The sequence below is a fragment of the Haliotis asinina genome, chromosome 2 (assembly GCF_037392515.1).
Source record: "Haliotis asinina isolate JCU_RB_2024 chromosome 2, JCU_Hal_asi_v2, whole genome shotgun sequence".
Lineage (NCBI taxonomy): Eukaryota > Metazoa > Mollusca > Gastropoda > Lepetellida > Haliotidae > Haliotis > Haliotis asinina.
The window spans coordinates 5,551,991-5,567,153 of record NC_090281.1 but is presented as its reverse complement, the minus strand read 5'-3'; the positions used below and the strand labels follow the sequence as shown (position 1 = coordinate 5,567,153).

Sequence of the window (15,163 nt, the reverse complement as noted above, 5' to 3'; positions counted from 1 at the left end):
GTCTGATTCCGTGTGGGAATAGCCATGGCATACCGGGTAAAATGGTCTGTAATTACCAGAACATTTTCGTATCCTCGTGACGATTCCAGGGAAAGGAAGTCCATACATACTAACTCCAGCGGCTGGCTGGTGCTGATACTCACTAAAGGTGCTCTGGCATTGGTGGGAGACTTTCTTCGGAGACATCTTCCACAAGCACGTACCCAGGCGTCAGTATCTTTTGCCATTCCTGGCCAAAAAAATCTGTCCCGGATCAGTGAAAGGGTACGGTCCCGTCCAGGGTGCCCCACTTCGTCATGGCATCCTGTCATCGCTCTATCTACACAAGAGCTCGGAAGTACCAGCTGTAGTCTCTTCTTTTCCCCTGTGATTATCTGCCGATATAGAACCCCATTCTCCAAGATCAGACTGTCAAAAACTCTGAAGAGGCAAGCATCAGACGTTGTAGGTGGAATCATTTGTTTCCTTGGCTTAACTCCAGATCTCACACTTGCAATCCACGGTCGGAGAATTGGATCTTGATATTGCATCTTCCTCCAGTCTCTTTTGGTCATGTTGCGGATATCTTGTCCTTGGTCCAGATCCATGTCGATGACCTCAGCTGATAGGCATAGGGATTCCACAAACGGTTGGGAATGAATAATGTTGCACACAGCTTTGACAGAGTTTGTAGGAATTTGTGATTCCTCCTCTTCCTCCCTTGTCAATCCTGGTAGCCGGGATAATCCATCTGCATCAGCATTACTCTGGCCTGGACGATAGATAATGTCAAAGTTATAAGCTGAAAGTGCTGCTAACCAGCGATGACCTGTTGCATCCAATTTGGCAGTGGTGAGCACATAAGTCAGTGGATTATTGTCCGTATATACGGTGAAAGTGTTTCCATACAAGTAATCCTTGAATTTCTCTGTCACTGCCCATTTGAGAGCCAAGAACTCTAAACGGTGTGCCGAATAATTCCTCTCTGATTTACTTAATCCACGACTCCCGTAGCAGATTACTTGTTTCCTCCCATCTTCTGTCTCTTGGTATAAAACTGCACCAAGCCCACATGTACTGGCATCTGTGTGTAGCTCAAACCTTTTAGTGTAGTCAGGGTATCCCAACACAGGTGGTGACGATAGGACCTCCTTCAATTTCTGAAAAGCCGACTCTTGTTCTGTACCCCAAGACCAAGGCTTACAAGCATAGTTCTTCTTCTTAGTCCTCTTGGATTCCTTTGGAGCTGGCATCAGGCTTGAGAGTGGGTGAGCAATCCTTGCGAAATCCTTCACAAAAATACGATAGTAACCAGCGAAACCAAGGAACTGACGGACTTGATCTGGCGTTGTAGGACGTGGCCAATCCTTGATACGCTGTACTTTGTGTGGATCTGCTTCAACTCCTTCCGATGACACCACGTGTCCCAGGAACTTTATCCTCTCCTTGAAGAAAGAGCACTTGTCGGGTGTCAACTTCAGCCCACACTCTCTGATCCTCTGGAAGACTCTGGCAAGTCGATTCAAGTGTTCTTCATAAGTGTCCGAGAACACAATGATGTCATCTATGTAGATTAAGCAGATCTTGAGATGAAGTCCGTCAAAGCACTCGTTCATCAGTCGCTGGTAAGTGGCGGGGCTGTTGCACAGACCAAAGGGCATCCTGACATACTCATAAAATCCGAGTGGTCCGACTGTGAAAGCTGTCCTTTCTTTGTGTTCTTCAGCCAACTCAACCTGATGATACCCACTCTTCATGTCCAACGTTGTGAAGTATTTGGATCCAACAAGGGCATCAAACATCTCCTCCACTCTCGGCAAAGAATAGCTGTCCTTGATGGTCCTATTATTGAGCTGTCTGAAGTCTACACATAGCCTAAGTTTGCCATTTTTCTTTCGTACCAGTACAACATTAGATGACCAAGGTGAATGTGACTTGCGAATGACCCCACCAAGGAGAAGTTGTTGGAGATGATCTCTTACTTCTTGATACATTGGAGGCGGAATCCGCCTATGTCGTTGCTTGAATGGACACTCATCCGTCAGCTCGATCCTATGAACTACCTTGTCAGTAAAGCCAACATCCATATCCCCTTTTGAAAAGATGTCCAAATGTTGTCGGATAACATCTTTGCCTCGGGCCAGTTCATCAGGAGTTACGGCAGCTTCCTCAAAGTCCATCTTCTCAATCAATGGTTCATCAATAGAGTCATTTATCTGAGGAACATCTTCAACGGTCACTGGTTGTAATTCGCATAGTATGGCATTAGGTGGTACAGCAACAGTCCTAGCGGTAATATTACAAACATAGACTTCAACCCCCTTCTTCTGTTGGTCATTGTAAGTGACTAAGCTTGGAGCTATGTCAAGGTCATCTGGTATTGCTGAAGTTCTCGTGGCTTGTAGTACAGCACAAGTGGGGTGATAATTAAGCCGTTTATCCATATATCCGTGAATCTTCACTTCGCTGTTAGGTGGAATGATAATCCTCTTGCACTCAGCGCTCTTCACTATGGCTAACTTGTTCTGACGCTTTGCTAACTCCTTCTCTCGAAGTACAAGGCATCTAAAAGCCAGGTACCATGGGGTGAAGAGATTAGCAGACTGTAAGAATCGGTTTCCATGTTGTTCTTTACACTTGACCATAAGTGAATTCAAAATGTTAGTGCCAATAAGAACAGGTACCGCCTCGTTGTATTCACTGTCGGGAACAACTAAGAATAGACCTTGCTGGTCAACTGGTAACATACCTGTGACTTTTATGGATGCTTCAACATATCCGAGGTATGGTAGCGGCTTACCATCCGCACACTCTACATGTAGGATACCTTGTAGTGGCTGTATAGTGATATGAGACAGATTATCACGATGGAAAGACTCACTCATGGTTGATACAGTTGCTCCAGTATCCAGAAGGGCTTTAGTATCCACTCCATGAACGGCAATTTCTACTTCTGATGCAGTGCCCACGAGACCGATTATGTCATCATCTTTGGGGCTCTGTACACTAAAATCCATAGTTCGCCCCGCACTATGGATCCTCCTCAGTTTAACGGACCCCAACTGTGATCCATCCTAACTGTGCACTTGTAGCTGATGTGTCCGGGTTGACCACAGCGGTAGCAGATGGGAGTAGGTTGTCCATAGGCATCAGTTGTCCATCCTTGTCTTGGCCTGACTGTCCTGGGTCTAAAGGCTTGCTGTCCCTGGACGTTGCTGTTCTGAGCGTTCCGAAACGTAGTAGGGAGTGAATGTTGAGCTGGAGGACTCTGGGTATGTTGTGGCATCGTGTGAAATCCCTGAAATGGTGTGTAACAGTTGCTTGAATACTCAACTTGTGGTTGTGCCTGGGTTTGATAGGGTGTATCACGCTTTTTTTTTAGATCAGCTACTTCCCCAGTAAGCTTCCTGATCATCCCCTTGATCTCTGCCAGTTCCGTATTCTCCTTAGAGACAGCTGCCATACCAAGAGTAGACTTCTTCTTTGTATTCATCAAGTGGGAAAGTAGGGCGGGAGACTCTTCACGCATCTTGAGTTCTTGTTCTATTCTTCTAAGGCTGATGAGAAGATCACTATAGGTGTGGCTCTGATCATATTTATGTCCAGAAACATCCTTCATCTTGGGCAGAAGTCCCGTCCATAGCATGGATTTAAGCATCCTGTCCTGTTTGTGAGAGGCAACTTCTCCTGCATCGATGGCCTGGCCCAAGAGGTCCTCTAGACGTACAGCCCAGGTAGCAACTGACTCCGTCTCTGTCTGTTTAGCTGAGTAGAATTTGGCAAGAAGTGTCTCTGTGGCATCTACTTCTCCGAAGACGCTGTCCATTTTAGCTAGAATAGTGCTTCCATCAACATGTGGGCCTAACCTAAGTAAAACTCTAGCAGCAGTCCCTTTGAGTGACCTCCTGATGGCTTGCTTGATGTTGTCCTCAGAGTGTATCTTGTCCTGGAAGACGCACTGTACTTCATAGCGCCAAATATCATATGTGGTATCCTTATTTACCTCTCCGGAAAAGAATGGAAGGCGTGGTACCTCTGCCACCTTGATTATGGTATTGGTCTTGATCTTGGCATCTTCTGGATCCTCCGATTCGGTCTTTACCACGGGGATACCAGAGCATTCACGCATCCAATTCATAAAGTCTTCTGGGGAGTCAGACTTTGGGCGTAACTTCAGTGCATTGAGAGTAGACACAAGTTGGTCTATTTCTTCTTTAGACATACCATCGGACGCCATAGTAACTGAACTGATGACCACAATGGTATGAAGAAATGTATACACGGCAGGTATAATATCTACTGGTATACAACAATACGACAGGTGAGTGGGATACCCACACTACCTATGTTTGAGTGGTGGATACTACAGGTAAGTAAACAACTAACCTATACACCACGTATGTGTACTCAGGTAGTAAGTGTGAATTACATAGGGTTGGGCCCAAAGGATAACGTACTGGTATAAGCTATATAATACCGGGCAATATAAGGAAGTGGGCAAAATGTGCTTAGGTTAGTGGTATTTGCATGACAAATTTACGCAGGTGTAACGCAAGCGCATGAGATTGAAACTGAAACTGGAGAACGCCACACGAAAGACAGACAAGTAAACAAGTTAACCAGGAAGATGACTGCTTCAACCCACGGAAAACACCTTCAGACAACACTCTAAATCTGAATGCCAAGTGCTAAGAACTAAATACTAGCAAACTTTATTGAGAGTATGAAGATACTACAATTGAATTCAGTTGAGTATTTAATTCTAAGTAATGCCTATAGGGTTTATCGATTAAATTGCTTATTACTTAAGCACAGTATTCACACATGCAAAATCAAGCACACCCGATTATTCAGTGAGAGTCTAACGGAGAAAAACAAAATCAAAACTGCAAGATGATTCAAAGTTAACTCGAGGTTATGTAATAGCGTACCGTGACAGTATCAGGTGTGGTAGGTCCCAAAAACTCGCGACAGTATCAACACACGATCGCGACAATATTATAAGCACAACGTGAACGCGACTTCAGCTCGTGGTACCATCGCGACAATATGTATACATGACAACATCAGAACATTAATGCTGATCAAATATATGTGACCAAGATATAATCATGAGGAAGTATCACATGATGAGTTCACTGCACAGTGTGAACAACCAAATAACATTGAATAAACAAGTACCAAAGTCTGTAGTATAAAGTCTTTGAAACAAATTCACTCCAGCCGATGCATGATCGTCTCCCTTGATGGTGTCACAACTTGAAGTTACTAAATGACGTAAGCATAGCTATGCTGGTGTATGGGGTGTATGTAGCACAAACACCAAATTACAGTCACCTGTAAGAAATTATCTGAATCTCACTCTCACGTATTGGCGTCTGATAGGTGAGTCTCTCTAGGTGTCTGTCACAAGTATAAACGTCTCTCTCTCCTGTGGTTGTCAACTCCTCACTGGGGGCTCCAAAATGTAGTAGCGGGTAGAGGGGTAATGTTGGTGGAGGGGTGCACGCAACACAACGCTACTTGTGGTTATAGTTGACAGCCGTTTATTTCAATTAAAATGAATAGTTGAGGTGACCCTGAAAACATACATACACGTAACTACATATTTGAGCGTAGCATTCATAACATGGCATTCATATGGAAGTATTGCATTTTCCATTTATTAACGGGATATAACTAGCCCTGATACTGCTCTAGCACAAATACATTGTAAAATATAAATAACAACATGAAAACTATTCATACATACATAAATCATTTAGGATATTCAATAAGTATGTTGCACATATACCTGAGGAAAATGCATTTAGTTTAATACTTATAAGGTCCTATAATGTACACTTACCACTGTGTGGCAATGAGTGACTACGACCTCTCATGCAGTCGAGTTGTCGAAGATCATTCTGATAAACTCCTCATTAACTCCATAAAACATCCAATATACTGAACTGATCCTCCTCTTTTTATGATCTTTATTGACTGCCACTAAGCTGTGTGTAACACAAACCTTTAAAACTTAGCAGACAATAGGTGGCAAGCTGACCAGAGAAACTGAGACAGAAAGACAAAAGAAGCATGTGCAGAGTGGAAGCGCATGGGTCAGAAGCTGGCCTGACCCAGTAGAGAGACTATTGTTAATTGGAGTGATTGTGGGTGCAGGGATACATTTAACTGAGAGGGTTTGTTATATTTTATTTGTACACATAAAAGCTGACACCTATACACTATATATTAACTATATACAAGTTCTTAATATTGAAACGTATAGACTATGAAACTAATAACGATTAAAAACATGACCTGGCCACATAAAGAATAAATATTCGTCTCACTGTTGAAGGAAATAGGGAGTATACAGTAATAATCCACGCGTTCAGCACTTGCGAAATAGCTTGCATCGAATTTAATATTGAAATTAATTAATTGATTGTAACGGTTTCTGTTTTACGAAATCACAATTTTTGTTGTTGACATCTTGCGAAGGCAACTTTGTAAAGGGGCGTATATTTAGGTAACGGAAAGAATGAGTGAGTTAAAATCTGAAGTCTCTCGGTAATAGAAAGGCATCCATCCAGTGTACTCATTCTTTTCACGATAAAATATACTTATACATGATGCAGATGAATGGGTTGCTGAATACCAATTCTAACCTGGATCTTCATCTTACCTTTCACCAACAGTACAAAGCAAGAGTGAGTGAGTTATTATTTAGCGTCACATCGGCAGTATTTCAGCCATACCGTGACGAGAACAATCTAATTTATATAAATATGAAAATCAATAAAATTAGAACATAAAAACCTGTCATCGAAATACAGTAAAAACACTAGAGTATCATAGCTGTATAAACTTTAAAACTAGTACTTCGTGGTAAAATTAAATCATTACAGACAGCACAAAATGAAAACGGGCTATAGATCACCAACAACTTAAGATAGCCAAGAGAGAATGTAGGCCCAGATGCACAAAGCAAAACTGGTAGTTTCCTTTCACATTCTATTTCCATTTGTGTTTATGTCTGGCTCGGGTAACAGACGTATCTGTCCAGAAAACCGTACTTCTAACATAACAGGAAGAATTTACAATAACGTATATGTTATTTTCATCACTATATACTGAATAGTTTCTTCTTCACTATACTGAACAAATTGGAACATTTACACAACTAAAATGTTGCAAAACATACAATTCTTGGTTTGGTTTATATACGGTATTCTTCCTTGCAGCGCCCACTATTGCCCGTCCAGGAGACTGTGAGATGTTTTCTCCTGTTTGTCAGGATCTAATAGGCATGTGGGGTGTTGGTTTACCAGGTCAATGTCTCTTCAAAGACACGGGCTTCCGAATTGGCAAAACCGGCTACAAGAGGGTCCTGCTTCAGGTACACATACATATACTTTGTTTGCTATTTTGTGAAAGATTGTTGTTAGGTTGTGAAGAGACTTGTTTATTTGTGGTGGCACGCTATGATCTTTTTAGAAAGGGTTGTCTCCCTTGGACCGCCATGCGCCTTTGAAAATCAAAACAAAAAGCAGCTGGCTGCCTAAGAAGAAACACATCGTGACTTTTCAACTGTGAATTTGAGTGAAATTAATGCAAATTATCTCAGGATGTCAGTATTGTATCCTGTACACGTATCAGCAGCCAAAATAAACACTAATTTATAGCCTCAAATCTGAATTCACTTGAATTACTGCACTTTCACTTTCATAATCGATCTGGTTGGGACGCTGTATAACGATGCGCTCAGAAATATTCTAGCAGTATGGCTGCGGTCAGTAAATAGTCGAGAATAGTCCATTGACTAATGGCACGGGCACGGGCATCGATCTGGGCAAATGGTATTCAATGACATGCCTCAACCAAATCATCGAGCAAGATCCCGTCTGTCGCCTCTTACGGCAAGAAATAGTTGCTGAAGACCAATTCCAACTCCAATCTTCACAGGTTTCCTAAACGAACGCCATTCACATTACAGTAAAGTATTGCAGAACGTGTATTGTAACTTGCCACTGCCGGGATGCATCATACTGCAATCTACCTGTTTGTCGTATGATGTGTGAGGCTGAATAAATTGCCGTGACAGAAGGTATCAGAAATCTCCTCAAAACACAACACTGAAAAGTCTGATATTTTCAATATTTTGTATTCAGCAAAAACAGCAAGACACAAAACTACACAATAGAGGTTTCATGTACAATACAACTGAGTCAATTCTAATGTAATTGGTCACAAATATAATGTCAACTCAACCGAAGTCTTGGTGTGAGAGTGAGACATAGTCGTACTGAATGCAACACAGCGAGCGGCCAGGCAGCGGTTATGTAGGTCAAGCGTTGAGGACGGCAGTTTGATGTTACTCCAGTTAAACTGTGTGTGTCCGGTATCAACACGGCAACTAGTTTTTATGTACAAAGTCACCGGTTCTTGTATTTTCGAGGACATACGACCATCGCCATCAACGTTGAATTTTGTAGTAGTCTCCCCGAAGTAAACGATTAAACAAGATCGATGCACCTAGATCAGTTCCTGAAAGGCCTGCAGCCGAAATACTAAAAGCACTGAACATTTATGACACGAAATGTGACCCATAATAACATTCACTCAAAACTTTAAACATGGTGACCCAAATAATAATTATTACTTAATCAATTATACAATTTACAGAAAAAATACACTCCGGATTCCCTTTTGTTGACAATACCAACCGTTGTCAGTGTTCAAATATGGTGAACAGCCTAATACAAGTGGGCATTACTTCGCATTCTGTCAAAGACACCCGTTAAAGGCCTAGAGAGATAGTTTGTGTGCCATGTTAGCTCTGATGGAATGGATGAGTGAGTTACTATTGACGTCACATCGGCAATATTACAACCATATCGTGACGAGAACAGTAGTTATTATGAAATGATATATGCATACATGAAAACAAACTGCCGTCAAAGGAAAATAAAACAACTAGAATATCCCAGGTACGAATAAAGCTAGTGCGGAAAGTTAAAAGTAATAGTACTATTTCGACAAAACAATATTAAACACTGGTTACACATCACCAACAATTGACGGTAGCTCACGACACTAGGGACCTGATAGAATGGATGAAGCAAAAACAGGAAATATATTTAGTATCACCTCGTTCTTGTTGCCCTATATGACCAAACAGCACAAAAATTATATGTAAACAGGAAGCTGGTAATTGATCAAAGAACATAATAATGTGACATGAAATTATGCCACATCAATATCAAATGATTACATGTGAAACCTGAAAGGCGAGCAACCAATCACTGTCACAAGACCTTCCAAATAGGTTGCAAGGCATTGTAAGTTGTTCACATTATATTGTTGTCTAGCTGTGTCACCAGAAATTAGTTTTTGTATGTGTATTATTGTTTGTTTTAGTTCCACTGGAACAACCCACACAAGTTATCTGGACTGATGGACGGCTCAGGTTTCATCATCTACTACACCCCCACCCTTCGCCCTTACGACGCGGGAATGTTTTGGACAGGTGAAACCTACCTTGTGATCCCACCTGGAAGGAGCAGGACCGTGGTCGAATCTGTGTGTCCATCGCGATGCACCAAAAAGATCCTGAAAGACACTATATATTTAATCGAAGGATACAATCATATGCATTATAAAGGTACATTTCCTCTTATGTACTGCACGGGCGGTCAGTTCGTATAAAGCACTGCCATTCATTTTGTAAAGTTGCATAGGCCTGCAAGTATCTTGTCTCGTGTTCGATTCCTAGACACACCTAAAGCTACAGGCCTCATGCTTTCAGGTGATGTCACATGTTTTCAGCATATGGACAGAACAACACTTTATGTCCTTTGGAGTTGTATTCGGCATACCGGTTGCCCCCATCAATTGTACTACGATCCACTGGTTTGGGATGTCACGAAAAGTGAACGTGACACGCTATTGTTGAAAATTATTCAACGCCTTTGAACGTGATCCTCAGAAGCATGCGTTACTTCAGTCAAACCTTGAGTAGTGCTTCGATGCAATCTTAAATACACCATTAAAGCGAAGCAAGAAACATACTCAGGAGAACATGGGAATGTAATGCTCAAACAAAGGGCTCCTCTACGGCTCGTTACGTTGTGAAATGCTGCGCAGTCAACAACTTAGCCACCGGGTAATAATTTACATATGACTTGCATTTGTTATTATTTGACATGACTTTACTGTTCGTCCTCAAGGCATCGCACAGACAGTGGAACTGTTCAGCGGAGAAACGAAAAGATATCTCACCAATGACCAAAACTACAGCTACGACAATCCAACTGACGTGCGGTAAGATTACAGCAACACTCGTTCAGAGAGCACACGACTATGGATAAACGTTAGCAAGTAATCTTTTACTATTTGTTCTACAATACAGTATGGTGTCAGTACAGCTTGACCTCGATATTCCATAAATCTCGTATTCCAGGCGACTAAGGAACAAATAGTCTATGCTGAACGACCGTGATACAGTTTTAGACAACTGTTCAATAAGGTTTTGTAAGGAATGTAGAATGCCACACCCATGCATTTGGTGCCAGTGGTGAGCGTTAAACTAAACTCACTCAATCTCATCAGTTGATAACCAATCGACTGCATTAGTGCTGAAGTTTTGACGGCATTCCTCCAACATTCCGGCAATATGTCCCACCAGGGTAGTGGACAATGGTCTGTAATTGTCCTGGGAATCCTGACCGGACAGTCGGGTGACGATCGAGCGACATCTACGCCCCGTTATTGATGTAAAGTGCTACTTCTTTGCGGTGTACTTAATCCATGACTCTAAAATACTGTATTGCCTTTGTTGGCATAAGCATTTAAATAAACAGACATGCCAGTGTGTGGTAAACTTACTCTGAGCATACTTTAGCATACTTTCCTGTATTCCGTCCTATCTGAGAGGTATCATTTAAAATTTTGAATGCTCTTTCACCTGACACTTTCAGTATTTTATTCGCAACAGATATGATCCCCCAGTGGCCATTCATCCTGGTGATTCTCTGAAGACGACTTGCGAATACCGATCTGTGTCTTCCAAGAAAACCACATTCTACGGTTTAGCTACAAGTGACGAGATGTGTTTTTCTCCATTTGTCTATTATCCTAAAAGTGTCAGCAGGAGATATAAGTGTACCTCTTGGAAGACTCTCGACCTCTGTGACATGGAAAGCGGAGTAATTATGGGTTGCAGGATTGACGATTTTTGCAATAATTCACACACCGACACGAAAATGCTAATGGACATGGTAAGCTGCAAAACCCACCATCTATTCTTATATTAGTGAGTGAGTGAGTGAGTGAGTTTAGTTTTACGTCGCACTTAGCAATATTCCAGCTATATGGCGACGGTCTGTAAATAATCGAGTCTGGACCAGACAATCCAGTGATCAACAACATGAGCATCGATCTGCGCAATTGGGAACCGATGACATGTGTCAACCAAGTCAGCTAGTCTGACCACCCGATCCCGTTAGTCGCCTCTTACGACAATTTCTTATATTAGTTTTGTCAGTATTTACGTCTGTAACTTCATATTTAACTTCACGTGAATATCCTTTGGAGCAGACCTCATTGTGTAGAATCTGAAGGTGCTGGGAACAAGTTTCATCTGAACGACAAAAAGTGTGTACAATATAATGCTTTAATTTGAATCATAACATTTAGTCCCGGGAATTTTGTTAAATAATTAGTTGACTTTGCATTTGTTTATGACGGGTGTCCAACCTTTGACTCTTTTCCGCGGATTTATAAATATCGGAACTGAGCAAGTGACAATCTTAGCAGCGATTTCTAATAAGTATGAAACACATTTGAGCTTGCTATAGATTGTATTAGTGTACTCAGATCAATCTGTATAGTTAACTACGTCTGTTGGGTGAACAGTGAGTAAAAGATTGAGTTTACTTTTACTCAGCTGTTAGTAACATTCTAGCAATATCGGCACGTCGATAGGGCAGTTCAAAGACCTGTCGCCATTACTAAATGTTATATTGGAACATATTTTGATTGTAATACAAATTACATTGTCCTGTTTATTTTCTGTAGGTGCTGGATAAATGCAGTGCCAACGGTGGATGTCTCGAGAAATGTCCTGAAGCTATTATTAAGGCTGAAAAGCATCCCTGTCTTGCCAAGGGTATAATGCAGGAGTTCCTGCTGACAGTGAAGTCTCGTAAAAATCCAGATCTCAAAACAACGCAATTTATAGCTGCCCTTCGATCCTGTTCACTCAAGAAGGACAAAAACAACGGAAACGTCTTAACTGACTCTGGCGGAAAAACTGGTATTCTCGCATTCTGTACAGTAGTACTATTGTACGTATCTTTGTGTGGTAATACCACCGCATATAACATGTATATTTTTCGGAACGCCCAAAGGCCCATTGTTAAGTCGTACTGAGTTTTTAAGAGAATTGATAAAGGAGATAACAATAAATGACATATCGTTTATGAACCAATTTCCAAATGCTATCAAAACAACCATTTTGCATGATTGAATAATGATCAGCTAATTATAGCTGGCAACTTTTCTACATGCGTACTAGCTCTTATGAAAATGACTTAATTCATCACTGATGTATATAATACATTAACTGAATAAAGTTTGTCACTTATTTCCTTATCTCAAGATGCCTTCGTGTTCTTTTGGGGTTGGGTAGATAAGTCAAGGTAATGAAATCGTTCACTACCCTTCTCAGATGGTCGCCTTCACGATGTTCCGTCAACGGGGTATCTAGCTACATCACATATAAACGTCGGTCGTGAATCGTCATGGAGGTATGATAGCGACTCAATTTCGCTATAAAAGCCACTACTCCCGTCGTGCCACTCAATGTCTCGCGAGATCAGTTCGTTGAGAAAGAACTCACTTCTCCGCTGCAAATTAGACACTTTGCAATATAAGAAAAATAAGATTTTATCACAATATCTTTCATGTGCATGTATTTTGTGTAATCGAACATCTCAAAGAAACCTTGCGCAATGAAAAATATATATTGTATCTAACAATTCATTTCATTTTAATCATTCTTTTCTTCAATGTCATAACCTCGCCAACACATGAACGTAAACAAACAAAATTAAAAATCCAGTTATTCAAGTATACATGTACGTCTGCTGTTTTCGCTATTAACTGTTTGCCAGATATGCCTTGTACTGTACTCGGCCGTTGGACTGGAAATCGACGATCACGCTAGCGTACTGTGTACCACTATAACGTCGCCAAATCTAAAATCTACACATATCCTTATTCACAACAGATCGCTGCTTTCCTGTTTCAATGACAAAACTTATACAATACTATAAGTTGCATATAAAGTACAACTGTATTCATGACTCTGCAATCTAATTTTGAGACTGTTGTTGTCAGAACCATAACATATATGTTTAGTGTACAAACTAGGATTGATATGCATAACTAGTGTCAGTCACTGTCAAACACTTAAATGTCCCAATATATCGCAATATGCATCACAAAACGGGTAACTAGATCGCAATATATAGGAATACAATTTTTATTCTCAGACGCAACCCTAATGTAACAGACCACACACCCCTCACCCCCTAATTTTAAACAGCTGAAGGTTATATAGCAACGTCTGTGTCTGTGTGTGTGTGTGTGTGTGTGTGTGTGTTGCTTCTTGTACCAGCACATTCTAATGCCGATTTTAGTTACTCAATAACTCTTAACTGCCGGGCACAGGGCAGGGTAACAACAAGTAACCTATATCAACGTCACTTGTATCACTTGGCGACCTTTCTTTCCAAATTGGGAAGAAATACCCATGTATGCAAGTGAATAACGTTGCAAGGAAATCTACATACATTTCATGCATTAGTCGACAGAGCCACCTTCAATAGATTACACACGTGAAAAGAAGTTAGTGATTGAGTGAGTTCAGTTTTACGCCGCACTCAGCAACATTCCAGCTATATAGCGGCGGTTTGTAAATAATCGAGCCTGGACCAGAAATCCAATGATCAACAGCATGAGCATCGGTATACTCAACTGGGAACCGATTGCAAGTGCATGCGTCCACCAAGTCAGCGACTCTGACCACCCGAACCCGTTAGTTGCCTCTTACTTTATGGCAAGTACGGATTGCTGAAGGCCCATTTTACCCCGGACCTTTTAATGGTCGAACAGAAGTTATAAATAAGTAAAACCTTCAACTAAACATTGAATTCCTTCCAAATTACACGTATAACGAGCACAGAACACCTGCAATTGTTAATTGTTACACCATTGTGACAAATCAAAGACACACTGATCACCCTTGATTATTTTGATTATTGTTGAAGTATATTGCAACGACGTCAGTCACCTGTGTGTACTCACAGATTTCTTTGAAGTTTGATGTGGATGTTTAAGTACAAATAGAATCACTATCTGAACATGAACAGCCATCACTATTTTCTGGAGGTGGACTTGTAGTAACTAACGATACTGATGAAATGAGATGAATGATTGTTCTCTTTTCTGTAAATACCTATACTTCTTGCTTCCCTCACTGAACTTTGCATTCTGGGTCTTCCATTTTTCTTTGTACATTTATATATGACTATATTACTATATTATTATACGAATGTGTTGTGAATATATTGCTGTGAATATATTGCTGTCATATTATGTTGCTGTAAATATTTCATATGTGTTTATGATGATCTTATGTCTACAGTCTGAAGGAAATGAAGAGATTCATTCATTCATTCATTCATTCTGTGAGCCAAGGGCACTACTCTTTATGTCGCATCATGTTTCCTTCTTATAATTCTATTTCGTTAGGCACTCGTGGTGGGTGCTGGGTAACGCGAAGAGCTCGCCGACACCAGCGTTGTGGACCCAGGGGGATATATGGTCCACCCACCCGTTTGCAGTGGGTTGCGGCCCTGTGTAGGTAGACGAGGGGATCCCGGTGGTTGAGGGCAGTACGTTCTTGGAACCGTGTTCCTACTGCTCAACATACCACTTTGGCCGACTTCACCTAGACGGGGCACCCATAAAGAGCCACCTCCTCGTGGTGGGTGCTGGGTAACTCTAAGTGCTCTTCTCCCTTGTGGACCCGGGACAGAATGTGTCCACAGCACCCCATTGTTTGTCGTAAGAGGCGACTAAATTGGGCAACCTGTTTGCCATGGGTTGCGTCCGGTGTCGGTGGAGGACGGGA

The 15,163-nt window shown here is 41.4% G+C and overlaps 1 protein-coding gene across 1 annotated transcript in view; it reads left to right on the top strand.

Moving 5' to 3' along the window:
* Positions 1-13,373, top strand: part of LOC137274761 (dopamine beta-hydroxylase-like) — a 34,157-nt gene extending 20,784 nt beyond the window's left edge. The window contains exons 6-11 of the mRNA XM_067808097.1: positions 7,209-7,363; positions 9,385-9,628; positions 10,194-10,287; positions 10,961-11,243; positions 12,043-12,280; positions 13,366-13,373. Coding sequence (XP_067664198.1) covers positions 7,209-7,363; positions 9,385-9,628; positions 10,194-10,287; positions 10,961-11,243; positions 12,043-12,280; positions 13,366-13,373 — 1,022 coding nt within the window. The remainder of the gene's footprint in view (positions 1-7,208; positions 7,364-9,384; positions 9,629-10,193; positions 10,288-10,960; positions 11,244-12,042; positions 12,281-13,365) is intronic.
* Positions 13,374-15,163: the final 1,790 nt, after the last annotated feature.